At 36.9% G+C, this 24,889-nt stretch overlaps 1 protein-coding gene across 1 annotated transcript; it reads left to right on the forward strand.

Moving 5' to 3' along the window:
* Positions 1 to 1,858: 1,858 nt before the first annotated feature.
* Positions 1,859 to 22,730, forward strand: LOC144443010 (carotenoid-cleaving dioxygenase, mitochondrial-like). Its single transcript, XM_078132384.1, has 9 exons — positions 1,859 to 1,970; positions 9,508 to 9,652; positions 9,761 to 9,908; positions 11,913 to 12,045; positions 18,795 to 19,270; positions 20,175 to 20,289; positions 20,846 to 20,931; positions 21,153 to 21,264; positions 22,537 to 22,730. The coding sequence occupies exons 1-9, from the start codon at positions 1,859 to 1,861 to the stop codon at positions 22,728 to 22,730; spliced, it is 1,521 nt and encodes a 506-aa protein (XP_077988510.1).
* Positions 22,731 to 24,889: the final 2,159 nt, after the last annotated feature.

A 24,889-nucleotide genomic window follows, 5' to 3' on the forward strand; every position in this document is an offset into this window, starting at 1 on the left:
AATGTGTTAATTGGGAAAATTAGAATGCATTTGTTCTAGGATTAGCAATCTGCTAATTAATGAATAGTTGGAAAACTCTGATAAGACCATGCATAGACCCTCCACCAGCGGGTCTATGGACAATGGTAACAGTAGAAAATAGTGGGGGGGGGGGGGGGGGAAACAACAATAATAACAACTTTATTTGAAATGTAGAGAAAATAATATTAGAAATCCGGAAAATCGCGAGAAGAAAATTGATTATTTGTCCTTTACCCTATGGGGTGTGTGTGTGTGTGTGTGTGTGTGTGTGTGTGTGTGTGTGTGTGTGCGCGCGCGTGTGTGCGTGTCTGTGTATGTAAAATGTAATATACAAAATAATGTTACATGAATGCATGAAAATCAATGAATCAGTCATCCACAGTATCGCTAATCTTTCTGTATTTGTATGAATACATATTAATATATGCCTTTATTCCAGATAAAAATAATAATACAAGTCAGTGAAGAGATCGTGAATAGTAAAGTGTGTTGTCTGCCAACTAATCTGGTTTGACTACATCAATACAAGTTAATGGTAATCAGACTACAAATTTAATCTAGGCATTTTCACCATTCTGTTCCAATAACTGGCACTTGGATGACAGAGAGTGGCTGCTAAGTAAAGAGAATCAAGTATTATTTTGAAGTGTATTTTCCACAGGGTTTCATTCTGGCAAACCAGAGTTGGTATTTCTTCCTTGATACTGCCAAATATCTTAACGGGCGCGTCATGGACGGTGACGTAAAGGAGGCTGTCGTTTACGACGATGTAGGGTTTGTTCTGGCAAATTTCTCAAATTTTCTTGGATTTATGGGCCCACTTTGGTCGTTGTACTGTAGTGCAAACGGTAAGGTATTTGACAACAATAAAGGGGGGTATCAGGTCGTCCAAACCGATATAGATTACTATTTCTGATGGAAAATATTAATTCGGATATTCAAATATTCTTTGTACTACAGCAAACGGCATCGTCCATATTTAAGTTCCTCAAATTCCCTCTAACCTATATCTAGTAAAAGGGTACAAACTGGGTTTTTAAGGTATGGTTAATGCTATAAGTAGTCTGTAAGGTACGCCGTGACGGGGCGCCCTCAACCATCGGCCAACCCCTAACACGTATCTTATAGTCTATGCTATAAGGTACTCACAACATTGTACTTACGGGAGCACACTTTACTACCACATCACAAGTCAAACGTAGTATCAAGATATAATTTCATAATTTATAAACGATCCGATGACGTAATATATCATACGTCTCAAATATGTTCAGGAAATCCTTCCTATGCAATCAACTGTTCTAACAATGTCAGAAGACAATCATAATGTTATTGAAAACATGCATCAATATTAAAACTATAGTTTCATCGAGGTTGTTATTTAAGAATTTCCAGTAAAAAAAACTTATAAACATTAAACTCAGTTTTCGATAAGGACCAACAACTTTTGCTACGTTTTGGTCGTTTAAATATGACCAACCAACAGGCAATTTCACACACTACTATATCAAAATACAGAACTGAGTTTGCGCAGGCGCGAGAAATCAATGTCTATGAAAACAAACGATCTTCACGGTACGCCACAGACTTGCTGTTACATGTAGCCTGACTATTGTAGTCAAACGTTGATTGCATATTAGCCAGTATTATAGTAAAAGGATAAACTGCATATGAGAAAGGGACTGTGCTAAAACATTATCTTGCTATTGTTGACACTCCGAGGCTCCGCCCCCTTACTAGTTACTCATGAATACCGCCTAATGCAAGTCGCATCCACTCTTCGTGAGATGCTCTACGTGCAGACTTCGTTCGATCTACACCAACTTGCAAGTATAGGATGTCGAAGGACGATCAAACTGTCAGCGTACCAAAATCAACGGTGCTCAGAGCCGAATTGTTTCACTCTGTCGAAACGGAATATCCTGACCCGCTCGAGACAACTGTCTCAGGTAGAGTTCGATTTTTGCTATCGATTTTTCCTCAGTTATATCCACAGTCGCTTGTGAGCTACTATTCTGTTCAAGGATGGTCATATATACATTTACGGCGCATACTAAAAAACTACCGTCACCGGTGCACCTGAAAACGATATCGATATGCCGATGACGGCATTTAAAAAAATATATGTGTACATGTATATGTATATTAAAATGTTATTGTTTTGGCAGCTTTGGACATAGATTAGAAATTAAGGCGTGTGTACCGAAAAATACACATGCAACGTTTGGAATAGTTGAATATGAAGACGGACTGGATACCGTTTGTCGCCGATTTGATGGCCCGCATAGTTTATGGTAGACTGTCGACAGTCGCTCGCGCCTTTTGTTCCTCCGTTTTATCTAAACTCCGATCCGGCGCAACACTAGTCTAAGCGCAGAGTCTAAGCGCAAACTGATATCGAGGGCCGAAGGCCCGAGTGATCGAGGGCCGTAGGCCCGAGCTCGGGCCTTCGGCCCTCGATATCCGTATACGATTATTATGGGGGCCCGTTCTGGTCACAATTATGTACTAATAATAAAACCACTGCTGTAATTAATATTATGTATTCCTTGAATTACTTAAATGTGTTTTGATTAATTCGAGCGACTGTCGACAGTCTATGTACCGATATAAAAAAAAACATACATTATAAAACAAAAAAGTCGTAATGAGGTCTGTTTTTTGTGGTGTTGGTGACGGACTTATGACATATCAAGTGTTATTGGATTTCAGCTTGATGTACACTATATTGCTTCGTAATACACGACATTTGAAAAGTTTGAATGGTGTAGGCCTATTTTGTCACAACATGCACAAGGTAACGTTGTATGTGTGTGTGTGACATTTAATGTTGACACAGGTGTGTACATATCCACTTTGTTGACACATGTCGGCTTAGTCGTCAATCATCTTAAAGGGGAGTAAGTTAATCACACGGGTTCATTTGCATGTAATTATGCATTTCTCCACCCAAACGACGTAATCTTGAATAATTAACGACCAAGCTGGGAATCACTATATATCTTTCTCGGTAAATAGTGGTAAGACGTAAGACAAAAGAAATAAAACAAAGGAGTTTGAATTGGATTACCGAGAGTAACTAATGTTTTACCATACCCGGTTGAAATATACTGAATGAGTTGAGTACAGGTTTGTATACTGTGCGTTTATATAATTTATAAATTGTAAATGTACTTGCATGTCCCGTGACTCAAGTATTCACACAGCTGTGTTGTAGGCAACACTAAATGTTTTTTTTTCTCCACCTTACCTTTCAAAGTTTGACTAAAAATATTCCAAGACATTGTGCCATGTACGTATTTGTCAAAAAAAAAAAACATTCCGAGCCAATAATTATATCGCAAACGCATGCTACTGAGCAGTGAGCTACGTGTTGACGACTGTTTACTGTGGCCTGTTCTGATCTAGCTCTCGCGGTCCTATAATATGCGTTCCTATAGTCCGATCACATGTCGTAGTATCGCGGCGCAAATATCCAGTGTTAGGTTCTGATCATGATCATCTTATCGCTAACATGCTCGATTGTCACCTAAAATAAGTGTACTTGAGTGCCGTTTATCTTTTTTCACTGTTTGATTTTATTCTTGATGAGCCTTTTCGATGTCTGAGCAGTGTGTGAACTTAAGGTAAAATGACTACTGGTCATAAAGACCGACATGTAGCAAATACTGCTGGTCCTTTAGGAAAACTGCTGGTCCATACTCAATGCAGTTCACGTTCACGACCTATATTTATATACCCTCCATTTACAGATTAAATGATTTTGAACTTTAATATGATACAACGTATCTTTAGATATACTAAAGTAAAAGAGAGTACAACGAATTGTTCACTATCCACTATTATTTCATAAAATTTCCACTCACAGAGTCAACAAATAACTTGGAAGTAAATTTTGATTCACTACCAAGTAATATTTGACTCTATGAGTAGAGATTTTCATTTGTAACTATGAACCCAGAAACTATGAATATTCATTCTCGCATAATCTGTTCCTATAGACTATCGTGGTCTGAGACTGAATGTATTCATTACACCATAGAAATACATATCCATAGATTGTAGATAATATGGGTGAATGAATCATTAAATATGCATTATCTGAATCTCTAAGAGATCACAGTCCTCTCCTTCCTCTCTGTACGATTCACTAAATTCTGAATCACATATCCAAAGTCATATTCATCGTCTGTGGCAACAGCTGATGTAGCTTTCCAACTCTTAGCGAAAGTAGACCCACAACTTCATCATGGCAGAAAATTTTGTCGCATAACTATCCCTCTTGAAAACTGTGTATTCACTTTATTTCAATTTCCATCCACAAAAGTGACACGGAGCGGTTTCGTCTTCCTTCAAATGTGTACTGAAGCCCCCCCCCCCCCCCCAATAAAGCCCTACCCGTATACCATACAGTGGTGTATTGAGTATCGTCTCTGACTCGACTGTTTGTGTAAGAAATCTGACCATGATGAAGAGAAGTCTGGCTAAACATGTCTTACAATGCAAGTTTTTTTGACGTGGGAGCGTGATATGGTAACTGTACTATAATGTGTCATCAACTATATGTACCCGTGTTTGGCATGATGCAGTAATTTTCCAGATAAAACAATGGCAACAAAAATGCAATATTTCTAAGTTTATACGTTGATTACAACATGACAGGACATACATTATCATATGAATCAAATTGAAAGCAATCAGACTACGCATTATTTTTTTTTACTGTTTTACAAAAAAAAACTATCGCACTGAAGATATTTTACGAAGTGAACCTGCCTTCTTTATTAGTTAAAACGCCATTTTCAGAGTAATTTATATGTTTTCCGTCAGTTTGTTTTGATCATGGCCACACACATGGGGAACTCCGGTAAATTGATCCGGAAACACGCTAACATTTACCAGCTGTAATACCAGCCTTTAAAAAACAGTGTCTGTTTAAATTCGTCTTCTTCTTCGGAAGCTCATTGCTGCCTTCTATATATCGCCACATACTTTATAAATACAACATGGAACTGTCTCAAACACGTTAAAAGTTTCATACACATAGAACAGTAAACTTTACAACAATTACTATATCATGGTGGGAAAAGACGCATGTGCTGAATGCGTAAAATGGGTCTGGATGTCTAAGACGTTCTGATTAGTCAAGACACAAATAATTGGAGAAATTCGGTCAATTATGTGTTTGCTAATGCTAACATAATTTCATAAAGTAAATGCTGTATGCTACATCATATGTAGACATGATATCAACATTGACAACAACACATAGCGAGCTAGCTCTGTGTCGCCTGACTTGAACGAGATGATGTCGAGAGTAAAATAGGTAACACAATAGCAGATCCATGTAGGTGAAATTGGATATATCTTTGAATAAATGTTATTATTTACTCCAAATTTCAGTCGGTCATAAGGACCGATACGTTGTTGTAATTCTGAAAAACTGTCGGTCCGAACGGAAATCTGTTGGTCTCGGGCCGAAGGACCGGCGTTAATTTCGCACGCTGTGTCTGAGCGTATCATTATTACAAGAAACTTCGAGAATTTGCATTGAGTAGTTTGAATCAAACGTACAGAGAACGTCCGTGTGACCATAGACCCTGCACACGGTGTAACAACGTCAATGTGGCTACAAGATCATCAACACATAACAAGATGGACATTTGGTAATTTTGTGAGTCTCCCAATAGACTACCGACCAAAACTATGACATACAAATAAAAATAATTTTGTCCAAGTTTGAATAGTGTTGAGCATGCCGACCCCATGAATACTAGAAAAAAATAAATTATTATTACGATTGGTGTATATGAGTACGCGAGTGTGCATACCGAGTTATAATTACACAGTCTGATCGATTAAACTGTTGCATGTTCGTACACTCCGGGCTGTCACAAATACAACCATTTCTGGAGTTATATATAGAAACGCCTCTGTCTGATCCGAACGTTGTTGTATCAGTGGTGGACAATAAAAACTGGCCTTGATTGTGCCGAAAAAGTCTACTTTTGTCACTGTTATCAAACTGACAAACGTTGATACAAAAACAACACCGTGTCCCAAGGGCCTCTGACGTAGGTTCAAGCATAGACAATGTATATGGTTCAAGCGACTCTCTTATCAGTTTGATTATGTCTGCGAAAGTTAGTCATGTTGTAACATAAAATCGAATTCGATCGAAAAATCATTTGGTGTCCATCTAGCCTTGGTTCAATATTAAAGCCACTCTATTGTCAATTATCATTAAGATTATATTAATAATGGTACAAAGCTAAGTATTACACGTAATTAATAAATTTGCAGTCGATTGGATCATGACATATCACCCCTGACATAAAATGGTGTGGTCAAACGAAAAGTTTTAGTGCCTATTTCTGGTGATGAAAGAGCATCCTGTCAGAACCAACAGGTACCATAGACACTACAATACGCCACGTCGAAAGACCGTCGATTGACACCTTTCTAAGTGGTATTGATCCGGTTCTTCTGAAATACTCAGATGACTTCTTTCGTTTAGCTTTCAAAACCGAGTCCACAATGAAGTTTTTTCCGTTCAAGAGATTTAAAAAAATTCTCCCAACCAGTCAGCACCGTGCATAGGTGTAGTTGCTAAAATTCAAACTCCACGAGCACATCTGTTGGGATTATTCAGTGAAGACTTGAATGTCGTTTCTATGTCCTGCTGTAAGGTCATGTTCGGTGGCGATTTTCAGCCCAAAACTCGACATATAATCCATACACTGTAAGTTTATTTTAGGACCAGGAAGACTATATAAGTTTACACTTGACTTTTATATTACTCAATAGATAATTTTGTCCATTGTGGGAAAGTGTGTTTATATTTCAATGCACAGGAAATCTACAATATGTGGGGACCACTTGTTTATCATCTCATTACACCTACGACATGTATAATTGATCGACCAATTATCACCACCGGCCTGCGTGTTCTATACAAACATTTTAGTACATGTTCCATATGTGTTGGCGGTCGACATTCAATCGAACATGACACTACGGGTAGATACATGGGGAAACAAATATAAACATACAATTGTCCATAATATTGTAATTCATAAAAATATAGAATCCTACCCATGATACATACGCCCCAAAGATTCATAAACGACGAAATATGTGGTTAGGTCGGCTGTTTTAAACGGTCCTTACTTACTTCACATCTCAACAGAAACGGCAACAAATATGTAATCTGATCTAATCTCAAGATACAGACGTAGACACGTCGAGAAACCTTCTGGTTATCGAGAGATTCAACAAGTTATATCTCATTTTCCGGTCGAAAGCAACAAATATTCGAGATAGCGTCATTTTATGAAAGCAAAAGCTACCTCGTGTTGTATTTCGAGTGAAAATTAGCGTTTATTCACTTTCGTTGTAAACTGTAAAATATGTCACATATTGGCGTCCTGCTGTCTCCACAAAAAAAATCGCAAACCATAACTTCCCGAGTCAGCAAAGGACAATGCAAGGCGGCATTTTTTTGCCTTTTTGATTGGGAGCTTACATATAGCTGACAGGTCAACCGACCGCCCTGAAGATCCAAGTCAAAATAACCAGCTCTGAACCAGAACTATACATGTATCTCAACGTATCGCGGCAGATGTCTGCAGATACTGCCTGTGCTTATCATATCTCTGACAAGTTCACAGGCATGTAGTTGGTTCGGCACATGTCAACCAGTACGCGATCACAATATCTTTCTCCGTAAGATCCGGTATAAAAAGTATTGGCCCCTCATGGATAGACGTGGGGCATAAAGAAACGACCGCTACTTGAAAGTAAATGGGCGTCTAATGCGAATGGTTGGTATTGTCGAAAGAGATGTGAATCAGAGCGCGTCATCGAATCGATGGGTTCTCCATACGTCTTACGATACGACCGTACGTTGGTTATATATAGTACAACGTTGTAATTTGCCATGCTACGTGTGCGAAATTATTGCATATCCCCAAAAGAGAAATGCCGTATACCGAAACAAGTTTCCTTTATTTACTATTCTAATTTGACAATTAGTACAACTCCAGGACTATCCCTGCACGTTATGTATCACACTATCAGGGAAGTACACGGCTCAGTGTGAACACTATCAACAAAATTCCTGTTGAAAAAATAGTGTTTCCTTGAACATTACAATCAACTCTATAGGCCTACAATCGTAGTGACTTGTAGTAGTGTTCGCTATTCATGTTTTTGAAATATTTCGTTTCAGCACCGCTACTTTACGTACCCGTATTTGAACAAGTGTGATTGGCAGGCGTTTTAATCCCAGGTTTGAAAAGTAACGGCTTTTCAGTAGTAACGAACAGACCCAGTTTGACCGTGTTTTGTACGAAATTGTCTCTACCATGTTTAAATATCACCTTTCTGTGACCATACCTGCATTCAACAGACATTCACAAGTCTACACATACCAAATTTATTACGAAAATCACCAGCTGCTAATTGTTATCACGGCTTTTCAGAGAGGAATGAAGACGTTGTTAACAGTCTGCATTCAAATTTGACAATAACCCCCGCGAAGTTAGGGGGCCTTTTATACCCAACACTCCCCTTTAACAAAAGTCAAAACATAGGCGATGAGTGTATGACATTCTTCCTGGGAAGAATATGTCAAAGGGGCCTAAATAGCCGGGAGTACAAGACAAATGCCATCCGGGCAATACACGCCTCCTACGTCGGCGTGTATTTACCCGGACGGCATTTATTACATACATACATACATACATACATACATACATACATACATACATACATACATACATACAATAAACAACACATCAAAACAATAGCCAAATTTAGATTAAGTTGCCATCAACTTGCCATTGAGAAGGGTAGATATACAAAACCAAAAACACCAATAGAAGACAGACTATGTACACATTGTAAAGAAATAGAAGATGAAAGACATCATCTAATTCATTGTAAATTATATACAAAACAAAGAGAAAAAATGTTTAGTATTATCACTACCCTCAACTCAAACTTTATAAACTTAGATAGAGGAGAGCAATTTAGATATATACTACAATCAAAACATAAGGATATTATAACCGCTCTCTACATATACCTGGATGATACATGTAGTCAATAGACACACACTAGAACTACTGTATATTTTAATATTTATATTTCATAGATCATTATTAACTTTATTTTGTTTAAATACCAAATTAGAAATGTAAAATTTTCTAAACGGCTAAAATAAAGTGTTATCTTATCTTATCTTATCTACATACATACATACATACATACATACATACATACATACATACATACATACATACATACATACATACATACATACATACATACATCGATGACGGCATTTTTAATGATATATGTGTACATGTATATGTATATTATAACATTTTAAACACATACAATGCATGCCATACATGCATACATGTACGTAAAAACTGAACTATCCCTTGTCTTTTTCCCCTCGAAATTTCTTGCACATCCCAGGGCAAGTTCCACATTGGTTAAGAGGATGTCTGTTAAGGAATGGACCCGGTCGGTTTGAATTTGGTGATGAAAAATACAACCATTACTTCGACGGTTCAGCCCTGTTGCATAGATTCCACATCCAAGATGGCGCTGTCGCTTACCAAAGCAGATTTCTCCAAAGTGATAGCTACAAATTGAACAAAGCCAACGATCGAATCGTTGTGTCCGAATTTGGAACAATGGTACACCCTGACCCATGCAAGAACATCTTCAGACGTTTCTTTTCCTATTTTACGGGACCTGACATAACTGACAATTGTTGTGTGAACTGGTTCCAAGCTGGAGAAGACTTTTTCGTTTGCACCGAAACGAATATCATCCATAAGGTAGATCGGGAAACCTTGGAAAGTAAGGAAAAGGTTAGTTGCCACGTGCACTGATATATGACTGTGGAAAGCAAGCTTTCAGAGAACTAAACACATACAAAAGGAAATAAACTTAATTTCATTGATATAAGGATTTACACTGAGTTGAAAAAATGACTCTATTTGACTGTTTGTTAAAGTCACAGGGGCGTGTAATATTTCATAGATTGTTGTTTTCTTATAACTTAGAATGTCGTTTTCATAGGAAAATATCGTACGAATCTTGCTGCTACAAATGTATCAATCTCTACACTACGTCTTACATGTAGGAATAGATATTAATCAAAATGTTGTTATATTTAGTCTGTAGACCTGGAAAACAACAATCTATGAAATATTACACGCCCCTGTGGTTAAAGTTAAATAATTTTGAGTGAAAATCGACAAAAAATGCAGTTTTTGGGTAAAAATCAGTAATATGCTTGAAAATATAAAAACTTACCACAGAATCTTAACTTCAAATATAGACTCAACATAAATGAAACACATAGTGTATTTATCTTGTCTTTATTGTGAAATATTATGAAGGAAAAGTAAACCAACGAACCTGTATCTCATCCTTAAGACGTTGATGTACATGATACGTAATTGCATTCACAGTAGGGTTGCATTTTTGACATTTATTTTGAAAGACTTTCATGGTCTGCTAGACTAAGTGTACGTTTTGGGGATTTACAATGCTATGGGATGCACTTTTGTGTTTAGTTACTGATGCTCATTTTCTGAATACCCATCAATGTTTATACTTTTGTGATAAATATTGTCATTTGGCTGTTGCTATGCATATAGGTGGACATATTGTATGTCATTTAGAAGTTCAGTCACCTAGACTGATAATATTTATATCAATTTAATCAAGTTACTCTTGTTCTATAGACTGTAAGTTTGATGTCGCTTTGGGCGTGGGGTTAGTTGCTAGGCATAATTGTGTCCATTTTTTATTGTTCCCCTGTCTACCCATCGTGGGTGTTATCTATGCAATAAGTGCTGCCATTTTCCTATTGCTATGGGCATGGTCCATGTTTGCTAGACATATTTATGTTCTTTTTTTGAAACGTCTGTCGCTTCACTTGTTATCTTTGCAATAGGCGCTGTCATTTGCTTGTTGAAATGGGTGTGGTCCTTGTTGCTATAGAATAGTTGTGTCTTTGTAATTTGAACCACACCTCCAACTGAACACCTCTAGAATGTAGAAACATTCTTACCAAATTTCAGCCCCATCTGACTGGTAGTGTTTTGAGTTGAAAGTTTTTGACAACTATAATCGTAGTTTGCTGACCAATGACGATATCACCCTTATTGAAGAATTCGTTCTAACATTCAACACCCCTAGAAAACATCTGAACCAAATTTCAGACTGATCTGCCCAGCAGGGGTTTCGCGTTTGACCCACTTGGTGTGCTTATCAACAGTAGGATGGTCATTTCTTGAACAATTGCGCATTTAGATACCCCCAAAACACCCCAATTGAATTTCAGATCAATTTGCCCAGTAATCTTAAATATTTTTATTTTATTTTTTTATATGAACCATAACATCATCATCTTGTCTTGAACAACCATTCATCTCGAAATCTCTTAGTCTGGATGCCAAGTGAAGGTATAAATCGCAATGATACTGTATAGGAACTAGTCTGACTAGAAATCTCTAGACACATCTCCACTAATTTTCAGACCCACTCATTATGTTACCATGCAGCACATCTTGAGTTGAGGTTTTGGCCAAAAAACACATCTTTGCAGGCCCAATTTGGATATCAACAATGTGATCATCTCGCCTTGGACAATTCTTAATCTATAAACCCCTAGAAACATCATCACCAAATTCCAAACCCTGACAACTACAAACTGCTTTACTAAATGTCTTAGAGACCTATGGTAACTATATGACCATGCCCATAGCACTGCATACTGCAGCACAACCCAGTTGTACATTGACACAGTGAGTGCTCTTTTCAATGGGATAGATAGTAAAAGAAGCTTGATTTTTCTCTTGTAGGTCGACTATACCAACTACATTGCTGTCAATTCTGCCACAGCCCATCCTCATCAACTTGGTGATTATTTGTACAATATTGGCAATACGTATGGATCATGGACAAAATACAGCATTATTAAAATGACACTGAATGGTGAGTATATAAAGAAATCTGTGACTTCTGATCCCCCCTGGCTCTGACCACTATATAGTCACTTAATATGGTTGTCTGATATCAAACCTTTAATATTACAACGGGATTTGTAATTCTGACCAATAACACAGTCCCTCATAAAATGAGTGTTTATTGGGGCAGTTATGTAATATCATGGTATACTTGTCAGGTCAGGATGCTACTTACACTGTTTACGTCACTCTAGCAGTTGGGGTTCACTGATTGGGGTGAAAAACATTTTGTGCTGATTGAGAGACTTTGGCCAGAAGGGGTTTACTATGAGAGACCATGTTGGCATCCAGACTGTTACTTAGCCGGCTCGTGGGGGGGCGGGGGGGCACACTAATCCATGTAGAGGATTTCAATGTACATGATTACATGATTACTACTTGAATACAGTCATCGACAATGTCTGTTGCTGTACATTGTCGTCACGCTACAGGCAGTGAAATAACTACATTGTGGATCATTGTGAAGTCGCCCTTTGACTAATTACTGCTGCGAGATGGATGACCTGTTATACACAAACGGGATTCCGTCTGAAATACTATGAGAATAAACCTCTGGGCATGATATGAAAAGGATTTCGATTTCGACAAGCCCTAGACACGACGTCATAGTCTATATATATATATATATATAGGTTGTTGACATTTGAGAGAATGTCACAGACATAGGGACACGTAACCTTACTTGTAAAACTCAAGGGTAGATAAATACAATAGCATCGCTAACTTTGCCGCTATTTACAGTAACAAAGACAGGGCACGTCTTCCATTGTAACAAGCGAAGGTATCATAGTACAGAAAATTACGCTCATTCATGTAAGAGTAATCCTAGCAACATTATTCCAAAGCTTATCCGTCGCTCGTATAAATTCTTACATCCAGCACTATTTCAAAACTCTGTTCATGAAAGTAAGGGGTAAACCATTTGATTGGGGGGGGGGGCTGGAGGATTTTAGACCCCACAACAATTTTTTTTTCAACCACCATGACAGCAATTTCTTTTCGAGAGCAACTTAACAGCAATTTCTTTCCATCAAATTTCCAAAGTAAGAAGTAACAATGAATGTAGTTTTCATATTAATTCCGTAAAATTGGAAAGAAGCTATAGACAATAAAATTTCAATAGAAATTGAAGGAACCAAGTGGAGGAGGGTAACCCCCTCCCGCCCTGGAGGACTAAAATAATACATTCTGGTGCTATTTTAACATGTCGAGGTAGTAATAATATGAGGTAAAATTGTAATCAAAATACAAGGGAACAGTGTGGTGTGGGTACCCCTTGGAATTTGTGAAATTCAAAAACTAAAAGAATGTTTTGTGACTTTATTTAACATGTCAAGGTGGCAACAATACTAGTTAAACTTTGAATCAAATTATAAGAGAGCAGTGTGGGGGTGGGTACGGGAGAGGGTTTCCCACTTTTAAGGACTAAAATAAAAGAGTGTTATCTTGTGTTATTTTAACATGTCAAGATGATAACAATACTCTCTCCTGATCACAGAATTCAGAAAACTAAGACCGTGCTCTTCTTCCTCGCACTCATCATAGGATGTGCAAGGTTCCCTGTGTATACCTACATGTCACTGGTTCACAACTAACAGAACTTTGTCTTGGTGCAATCATGCATTTAAAATTTAGAAAAGTGGCTAATTTACATAAATTTGCATACAATGTACATAATATCTATTTTAGCATACGCAATTAAATATCATATGTAAGGCTAGAAAAATATAAAAGCTGGTCAACGGGTAACCTAACCCATCACATTGGGTAGATAGGTAGATTTCATTTTTTTCACTGCTTGACAAGGATAAAACAAACCATATATAATGATAGCAAAATATTTCAGGTCGAGTTTACATCTAGTAGAACTTATTCAGTCATCTTGATACTATCTCTTGCAATTTGTCTGCATAGCAACAGTTAGGAAATGTACACAATTCACGGTTAATTATAAATAAATGTTGTAGCTCCTCTCACCCTCTCTTCTCAAAAAATGTTAAGCCGTGAAACTCAAGCATTATTTTAGCCACCCCTTCTGTCACCTACACTAAAGTGGAGATATTAAATTATGTGGTACAATATGATACATTAAAATAACAGTAATAGCCAACAACAATAATACTCTGAATGAGATTACTTTCCACAGGATGTGGATTTCACACGCATACGGAGATGTCTCTAATTAGCTCTAAACTATACAGGGAGGTACTTAGCCAGACACCACCCGTCTTGTTTTGGGAGAAAGACAATTATCACGTGCACCTTGATTGCTACTGATTGGAGAGACAACTCCAAAGGTGAAAAAAATGAATTTAAGACAGTGTAGGAGGCCATTTAGAGGCATAAAATATCAAACCATAGACATAATTTAAAGTCTTACAATACTTGAATATGGTAATAAAATACCAGAATTCAAACAATTATGCTATACATTACATATTATCTGGAAGTGTATTTTGTTGTGGCAAAGCTGAAAGATATTTTGCGGATGCACTTGGTAAATGGCTTCTCCTGAAGTTTAATTTGGTTCCAACAAATCCCGAATAAAGAGCAAAACATTTCAAGACTTTCAGACTTGTGATGGCCCTATGACTGCTCAGCCCACTCCAATGGTCGTAAACTTTTGTTCAATTCGTTTTAGTGTACATTGGATATGCAGCAGCTTAATTTAATCTCAATTCATGTTTGTATGCATCAGCAGAGCCAAGTAAACCACTGTATAAGATATTATATAATTTGGAATAGACTCAAATGTAATTTGTTACATGTACTATTCAGAAAATATAAAGAAATATCCTTAATTTTGAAACAAATGCGAAGCCCGCATGAGGATATATTGCCCATCACAAAAAATATATGATTGGGTAGGTTGAACAGCTTTTCGTTTTTCCTGGCCTAATGTCGTATCTTTCAAAGTAGTTGCCGAAAAGATATCACATTCAAAGTAAAACAAAAAACAAAAAAACTTTTAAATAAAAAAAAATGGATGGTGCTTTCTCAAATAAGTAACACAACAAAATAATCATTTTCTTTACCCTACTCCCAACACTTTTATCGCCCTCCTTTATGTTGGAACCCATGGTGAACTCAGTGAATTCTCCTTGTCATTATCATTATAACGGAAATAATTGAAGTTTGGAATTTGATGTCGAAGGTACAGCTCTGTTTACGAATTCAGGGCCATTCTTTCCATAGCAAGTTGTCGGTTCAAAATAAATTGCGTAATAACGCTAGTGTCAGTGCAATGAGATAACTATATCAAACAACATTTTAACCAAAGACAACGCCGAACACAATTATTGAAAGTGGACCTTTAAAGAGTGGATCTTAAATTGCGTACCTAGTTTAATAGTTTTTCAGGGCCACCAAATATTCCAAAAGAGGTCTGCCGTTTTATCACTAAATGTTTTAATATAAGGAACAAGATGTAAATGAGGTCGAGTGCATCTTCGGAGACACTGCATGCAACAGGCGACCTCCCGATATGGATAGAAGAAAATTTTCAAGACAAAAACATGAAACACACCTTAAACACCTTGGTAAATTATAAATAAATCCAAGAGAAAATACAAACGGTGGTTTTCGTCTAGTAGCCTCTGTTTGTAGATGTCTACAAACAAACATGTGGTTGTAGTATGGACTCACCAGCTTCTCCAGAGATAGCTGACATCGCATTCCACAAACTTGAGTGTCGCATTATTGAAACATACATGGATAAAATATCACTTTGGACACGTTTCAGAGATGTCATATTCATGCTATTCTGTGGCACACAAACCGAACTCAATATGTGAAAAGATAAATGAAATGCACCCAACATTAAAATTTCCGTTGGTCAGAAACGGAAAGTGGCATGCCTTGATTTGGTGATTTACAAAGGTCATAGGTTCAAACAAACCAAAAGGTTGGATATTAAGACTCACGCTAAAATAGTCTAGTTCCTACAGTATCGATCGTTACGATTCATACAATGTGTGGTTATGGAAACCACATTCTGGTCATCCAGACTACACCAAACCGACTGACACTTTTCAGTACCTCCACAGACAATCATGTCACCCAAATTCGGTCTTTAAAGGCGAAACAATGAGGTATGAACGTGCAGTAACGAAGAAGATTTCCAAAACAAATTGAAATTCTTCATAAACAAATTGACACAAAGAGGATCCAACAAATCAGAAGTGATTCACTCGTTAGGTCCATTATGAGAATAGGGAGACTTATCTCCAAAATCGGACACCAACTCAAGAGATTCCTCTAGTCTTCAAAACAACATATATAGTCCCAACATCAAAGCGTCTAAATTAAAAGACGCATTAACAAAACATTAATTTAAGAATTGCTAGAAAATCAACTCTACCCGACCAAACCAATCATAGCACAGAAAAGAACGAAACAAAAATCTTAAAGACATACTTGTCACAACTAAACTGAAGTCCTCTGCCTCTAAAAGCAAGGCTGAAAAAAGCCTTGCTGATCATAATGTGATTGAAATACTAGCATCTCTGCTTGATGAACAATATTAAATTTCAAGCCAAAAAAATGCGAGAACGCTGTCTTGTTAGACATAATTGCGACTGATGAAGGAACCCAACAGCCGGTCCGAAACGTCTTAAGAACGGTCAACTAGGTATCGACAAGGGAATTTATCGCCAATGTCTTCCATGCTAACCTGTGAATTTAATTCCCCACGACAATGTACAGTAGCCGACATTATCGATGACTGTATTCAAGTAGTAAGGGGTGAACCATTTGATTTCGGGGGGGGGGGCAGGAGGATTTTGAGAGAAAACAAATTGTCGGCAGGTGAAGGAGGAAAAAAATAATTTGATCTCATAATAGCTTGAGAAAAAAATGTTCAAACAGACAGATAGTAAAAATAAATTGTGATGTGCTGAAATCAGCTAAATTTGGGCGGCAATAAAGGGAACTCCTAACACCATCAATATTAAATAAGTGTATGACATTGCGTTTATAACCACAGGGTTGTTAATTGAAGTTTGTTAATAAAAGGAAGCATTTTTCAAAGCTGGTTCAAACTTGATTATTTTGTTAAATTGGTATACTAAATTGGTTTAAAGTCAGTTAATAGCCAAGTGACCGGTTTGTAAAGGTTATTGACCTTGTATTATGGTAGGTTATGGGCAGTGACATAACTCCATTGTGGATCATTGTGAAGTCGCCCTTTGACTAATTACTGCTGCCAGATCGATTAACATGATTCCGTCTGAACTACTATGACCTCTCTTTTTTATCAGACATTACGTCATACTCTATAGGTTATTGACATTTGAGTGAATGTCACAGGTATAGGGACACGTATCTTTCTTGTAAGAGTAGATAAATACAATAACATCGCTAACTTTGCCGCTATTTACAGTGACAAAGACAAAACACGTCTTTCATTGAAGCGAAGGTATCATAGTACGGGAAATTACGCTCATTCATGTAAGAGTAATCCTAGTAACATTATTCATAAGCTTATCCGTCGCTCGTATAATTCCTTACACCCAGGCAAGATTACGTGTCCCTGTGGTCACGAGTAAGTGTGAGCGCACTATTTCAAAACTCTGTTCATGAAAGTAGAGGGTAAACCATTTGATTTCGGGGGGGGGGGGGCTCGAGGATTTTGGACCCCACAACATTTTTTTTCAACCACCATGACAGCAAGTTATTTTTGAGATAAACTAGACAGCAATTTCTTTTCACCAAGTAGGGATACAGCAATTTTTTTTTTACAGATATGCTCTTTAAATTTGACTTCTCGCCGAGTCGTGTCGCGTCCTGTAATTTTTTTATTTTTAAAGTTAAATTTCCTCATAACAGGAGACATACATAATGAATGTAGCTTATTTCCAAAGTAAGAAGTAACAATGAATGCAGCTTTCATATTAATTCTAAAAGTGACCCAGTAAAATGGGAAAGTAGACAGTAAAAGTTGAATAGAAGTTTGAAGGAACCAAGTGGGGGAGGGTAACCCCCTCCTCCCTGGAGATTTCTGAAATTCAAGGACTAAGATAAAGCTTTCTGGTGCTATTTTAACATGATTGTCGAGGTAGTAATCATACGAGGTAAACTTTTAATCAAAATAAAAGAGAACAGTGTGGGGTGGACACCCATAGAAATTTGTGAAATTCAAAAACTAAAAAGAATGTTTTGTGACTTTATTTAACATGTCAAGGTGGCAACAATACTAGTTAAACTTTGAATCAAATTATAAGAGAGCAGTACGTGGGGTGGGTACGGGAGAGGGTTTCCCACTTTTAAGGACTAAAATAAAAGAGTGTTATCTTGTGTTATTTTAACATGTGAAGATGATAACAATACTCAATGATCACAATTGAAATTCAAATTCAGAAAACTAAGACCGAGAAAAATTCTCAAAGTATATTATTGCATGCCATACCATTTAAAAATTATTTCATCATTATGAAAAATTGCAGGATTCATTCAAGGTAGTAAGTCAGGTCAGCATTCTTAGTAATTTGATTTGATTTTACGGTCGTAACCAGTCACATGTGAGCTAATGTTCTACTCCAGAATGGTAATATTTTAGTCTAGGATGATCATAATACAAAATAATGACGTTATTAGGCATATACGATATTTAAAAAAATACCGTTGTCTGTTACTAGTACTGGTTTGGATAAGAGAGACAGTAACCGGCAACAGTATTTTGAATTTCTCGCCAATGTTATTTTCTTTTTTCATCAACAGATCAATGTAAGAAGAACAAAGGTCCAATTGAAAGCGCCAAAGTTATTTGCACTGTACCATCGCGCTACCGTAGTGCACCCTCCTACTACCATAGCTTTGCTATAACTGACAACTACATTATATTCTTGGAACAACCACTTTATCTTTCACTGTGGAAAATACTGACAGCAAAGATTCGAGGAATCCCGATAATAGATGCGATGACGTTTGATCGTGATGAATACACGAGATTTCATGTCATCAGACGTGAAACAGGAGAATTGTTACAAACCCAATACACGAGTGATGCATTCTTTAATTTTCACGTAGTAAATGCATATGAGGACGATCACCAACTGGTTATTGATGTGTGTGCGTACACCGACGCACAAATACTTGTTGAGGGTAAATTGTCAACTGTACGTGACCCTTTGAATGAATCATTTTCTGGGGCAGAATTTCGTCGTTTGGTCATACCACTACCAAATTGCAACACGGTAAGGGCAGGCTGATATATGTATCACAGACCACCATAGGATAGACAGAACAGAATCTTCATTGCATCTGTTAATTCAGAAAACTGCATTTCTTTATAGGATTTTTTGCACCACTGAGTGTTTGATGCTAAAACAAACTAGTAAATATATAACCTAGAGTAATAATAGTTAACAAAATAAGGGTTATACGAAAGTACAAATTACGTAAATAAATGTAATGTATTTCTTTGAACTCTATAGCATGTCTTTCCTCTGATAAGTGCTGACTTTATAAAAGTTGTCAGTGCCGTAGAAAACTATAGAAAACAGCAGTAGTGTCACTACCAGACTCGTGTCTATTGCCTCTTTGTGAGGGGCACAAGCGCCGCGAGAAGTGGCTTTGTCCAGATTAAAGTCTGTTAATGGAATTTGGGATTAGATTGAATCTGTTATGTTCATTTCTATTAGTGTGAACCCCACGTGCATGAACAATCATTCTCGCATCAAGTCAGTAAACGTATTTACACGTGATTCAAAATTATTCAAACATATGCAGTTGGGTTTTCGGGACATCTGATGTTTTGATCTTTTTGAAAGTTTTTGTTGGGGAGGAGAGACTTTTAATCCCTCTCTCCCCAATCCCTCCCTCCTTGTTTGTGTTTGTGTTTGTGTTTGTGTTTGTGTTTGTGTTTGTGTTTGTGTTTGTTTGTTTGTGTGTGTGTGTGTGTGTGTGTTTGTGCGTGCGTGCGTGTGTCTGTCTCGGTCTCATTGTCTGTCTGTCTGTCTGTCTGTCTCTCTCTCTCTCTCTCTCTCTCTCTCTCTCTCTCTCTCTCTCTCTCTCTCTCTCTCTCTCTCTCTCTCTCTCTCTCTCTCTCTCTCTGTCCTTCTCTCCTTTACAATTACAGTCTGTCTTTTTCTTCACTAGGTTACAAATATTGGCCAAAATTTGGTCACGCTAGATTATACATCGTCAACTGCCATTGCCCAATCCGATGGACGTATTCATATCACGTGCGAGAGCTTATTTGAAGATCTGCCAGGTGAGTTTGATATGAACTCTCCCTGAAGGCTGCTAACACGATGATAATACATAACTATAACCGTTATACTTATTTTAAAATTGAACAGATTTGAAGCCCCAGTATCTGTAAAAGGAACAATACAACTCATTTCGGAAGCAAAACATTCAGTGTTTAGAATATATTAGTATTGTCTAAGTTTGGGGTCTACAGTACTGAACATAGTTTGGAAGAGTTGTGGGACACATTTCACAAACACTTTAGGTTGTTGTAAATATGCATGGTCGCCAAGAGATGGACTCCTACTTTGTTGGGCAAACAACACACAAACAATCAAACATGCCATTTTATATTCATGACTATATATCTACAGACATCAAGCCAGAGTGTACAAGTACCGTCAACGATTAGTAAGAGGTACATTGATAATCAGAAATGTTTGATGTATGCTATGAAAATTATGTTTATATGTTGTCAACTTCGTGAACTGTACGTGAACTCGCCTGTTAGTTTGTTCGGTTTATCATATCACCAACAGGGACGGAATCGTTATTTAGATTCTTTTGTTTTCTTACAGGGTTCGAATTACCAAGAATAAACTACGAGAAATACAATGGCAAAATGTACCGTTATGTTTATGGATTTTTGCAAGGGACATTCCAGGTATTGATAACTCCAAGGCATAATATTTTAACGTGTTTTTTCTCGCAAACCTTATTAACGTGTAGGTCCTATTTAATTTCAAATCAGTACCAGCTCCACACTGATGAATGAAAGTGAATGAAACCAACGCATTTTATCTCTGATAAAATCCTAGTTTTAATCATTGACAAGTACAAGGTATCCTTTCACTTTGATAATCATTTTTACCTCCATTGATACAGTTGGCGAAGCTAGATCTGGAGGAGAAAACATACAAGATATGGGGTGAAAAACACTATGCTGCTTCAGAACCGGTATTCGTTCCATCACCAGATGCATCCGATGAGGATGACGGTATGTGATGAATTAAGTGTAATTTCTAAACTAATTCAAAACATGTTGTTACGAAAATGAAGTTAAAGTTGATTTAATAAAATCACAAAATCACATCTCCATTTTGGTTACTGCACATCACTTTTATTTTGAGAGTCTGAAACTGTAACGTTGATCAGAATCGCTAAATATGATTTTGCTTTTTGACTTTAGTTTGTTAATTTGTTAAGGCGCCCTCAGTAATTACATCGCGGGGTCAGGCCCGGATTGCTGCATAAAATGCGGCCCTCCCATATTCCATCCATCGTGCTAAAAAGTCACCCTCCCTCAATTTCCTTTCTTTAAAACATGACCAAAACATGCCATCGGTTAAAATGTTGTCAGATATAGAAAAGGACACATATCCCAGCATTAATCGTAAGACATTGGATATTTCCCACTACCATCACCAGGGTGAATTTGTGTGAAAAAATTGCATTGATTATAATCAATATTAATATCTGTGTTTGGATCTCATTGCCTGAGCTAAAAGGCCAGATGTCACACAGACCAGATGAGTACACTTCCAATATGGTTTGGGCCGTGGTCAACATCTCTACAACATTATCAGTAATTTTATCTTTACAAAACTGTTCTGTTTTTTTTCTCTCTTGTGAAGCCCATTCCTCTCCTTACATCACAATTGACAATTGATTCAATGCATGGTTTTCAGCAGTGATTGGATTGATGTGGTCTGCTATTACTGTACCCAACTTTACTGTAGTAATCCTAACCTTAACCCAAATCCCAATCATAAACCTAACCTATGTGGGGAGCAGTGGGGTATAGAGCTGGTGGCAGCGGTGGGATGCTCACATCACAAAATACTAGTAATGCAACGATAGAATGTACAATGTGTCTGTCAAATGTGATCCTCCCGTAATCCCATTTTCTTAAGTATGGTCCTCCCGAGAATAATTTGTAATTCCTGAAGGCTCGATCCCTTAACGCTGATCAAAATAGTTTGGTATGTGAAGCTTAAATTTAAAAAAATGACAAAAGTTATGATATGTGTCTGCATGTAAAGAGATCTACATAACCATAGTAGTTCGACGAATGGTTTGAACATCGAATCTGTAGCTCAAAACCCACAATGCATTTCTTAGAAGTAAAGGTGTGACTTTATGAACACAGTTGATTTGACGTTGTGCTTTGGCAATGATGTGGGAAACCCTTTACACCTTAAAATGGACTGTCAGACTTCATTTTACCTTTGCCAGCTCACACAGCCTATTTATATCTTCTATATTACAGGAGTGGTTATATCGTGTATGTGCAGCTTTCGGAGAGATAAGTGGCCGTATTTGGTTATCCTTGATGCGAAAAGCTTCAAAGAAATTGCAAGAGCTGAAGTGCCAACATATATACCGTTTGGCTTACATCATATATTCGCTAGTAACAAGCCCGCGGCGTTAAACGAAGCTGAAGCTACCAGTCGCACAACTTGAACTCAGTGGATTACGAACGTATATATGTACTGAACTAGAAGACATTGACAAATATCAACAATTCCTGGTCATCTCTTTATTTACAGTCATATATACATGATAATGTTTGAAAAGAAAATTCCCTCAGCATTAGAAATTCACCACTATTATAACCCAGCGTATCATATACCTATGTCCATATCAATCACTCCTTGTGATGTTTAACACGAAATATCACTGCTGATATGGGACGCTAAACGTCATGAAATTCACGTTAAACGTTAAACGCTGGACTTAAATGGTATTTAATACTATCAGCAGTGTTCGTGTCATATTGAAAATACCAATATTTAGAAAAATCATAAACAAAATTACAGTATTATATGATGTAGCCCCGAACGAAAATGTTTCCTTAGATGTTGATAGAATACTAGGTTTCCGTATTTGTCTCCACATTTACTACAACAGTGATATACACATTGTTGAAGTTACACTAAAACTTAATATCAGCAATAAACACCAGCAGGGTACACACACCTTAGTAGTCGCCTTGTTTGGAAAATACTAATCTTATATGTATTTTTGAATGATATGGCTGCTGCTTTAAATATGTGCATTCTATCATACAGTAGATATAACTTACAGGTAGATTTGTATTTACATGGCCTCATTCAAACACAAAATTGTTGAACTTATATCTCTAAAAATTAAAGATAGCAAGACTTAGTAAAGGAAAAGCAGAAAACTCCTTGTATAAATGTTGTCGATATTCAGGCAAATAAAATGCATAGACGGCTTACGAGTATCCAACTAAGACAGATACTAACATCTCCCAAGTATTTTAAAGGTTCAAGTATTTATGTACTCTTCGGGTTTTTAAGGTGTATATTATGAACACAACACGTCGTTTTGTCTGAAATCTCCCAAGACAATATTCAGAAAGACAACATGTTATAAGTTTGGCCGGCGGGAGCATTTCCCAATGCTGCACAGCAAAAGTTGGTTTTTATTCCTGTCAAAATATTTTGTTAACTTTATTTCAGATCACATAATTTTTTTGACCGTGTCATGTACCACTGATTTTAGCATTATTTTTGCCCCATGTGGGTGCCCTCTAGTGATACCTTTGGGAAATGATTGCAAGGATGCTATAGTGTGTTCTGCTCATCACACAAAGGTGCGAGTTTTTTCGATTTGTGGGCTCTAGCACAGCACTAGTTACTTCTTTTGAGAAATTCCTGTCTTTTAGTATACTATAAAATTATAGTAAATAATAATAAACTTTATTGTAGCCTTATCTATAATTTCAGATATCAGTACAATACAATACAATAAAGTAAAAAAAGAAAATGCTTGTATTGACCACACACAAAAAGAGTAATTTCACAGTGTGAAAATCAACACAGCATATTGATTATACAGATAGTGATGTAAATGTAATTGTCGAATGTATATCACGAGGCAGCTGGTATATTTTTGTTCAAATGATATTCTCGAATTTTGAATCCTTTTTGAATAAATTTGCTTATTTCAACTAATTTATTTGTGTCTTTTATTTTGAAAATCTTTATGAGATTATCCGTGCTTGTACCAGAATATATATTTAATTTGTTAAAGAGTTCTTTCCTTTCATTTTGATATCCTGTACAGCGTAATAAGAAATTCTCCTCGTCTTCTATTTCACCTTGTTTACATATAGGGCATGTCCTGCTTGATAAGGTGGTGTTTGTGTATCTTCCAGTTTCTATATGTAAAATATGTGCACTAATTCTAAGTTTTGTCATTGCTGATCTGTATTGTGGGGTTTTTAATGTCTTCTAAATAGTTTTCAAAGTTCATATCCGTTTTAATTTGTCTATATGTATGTAGTTTATTTTTATGTTGTTTGTCATTGTTGTCCTTCATTGTGTCCATTATATTTTTGTGGAGAAACAACTATAACTTAGATATTAAATAGTAGGGGGCTGAGGCCATCCCCTTGTCAAATACCTCTCTGTATTGGAAATTGGCGGGTCAGCCCATTTTTTGTCTTAACACATCCAGTTGCGTTTGAATAGATAGATTTGATTACTTTATAGAAACGTCCTGTGATGCCATTGAGTACCAATTTGTGGAAAAGCCCTTCATGCCAAATTGAGTCAAAGGCTTTTTTCAGGTCTATAAAGCAAGCAAAAATGTAT

Source organism: Glandiceps talaboti, chromosome 12 (assembly GCF_964340395.1).
Source record: "Glandiceps talaboti chromosome 12, keGlaTala1.1, whole genome shotgun sequence".
NCBI lineage: Eukaryota > Metazoa > Hemichordata > Enteropneusta > Spengelidae > Glandiceps > Glandiceps talaboti.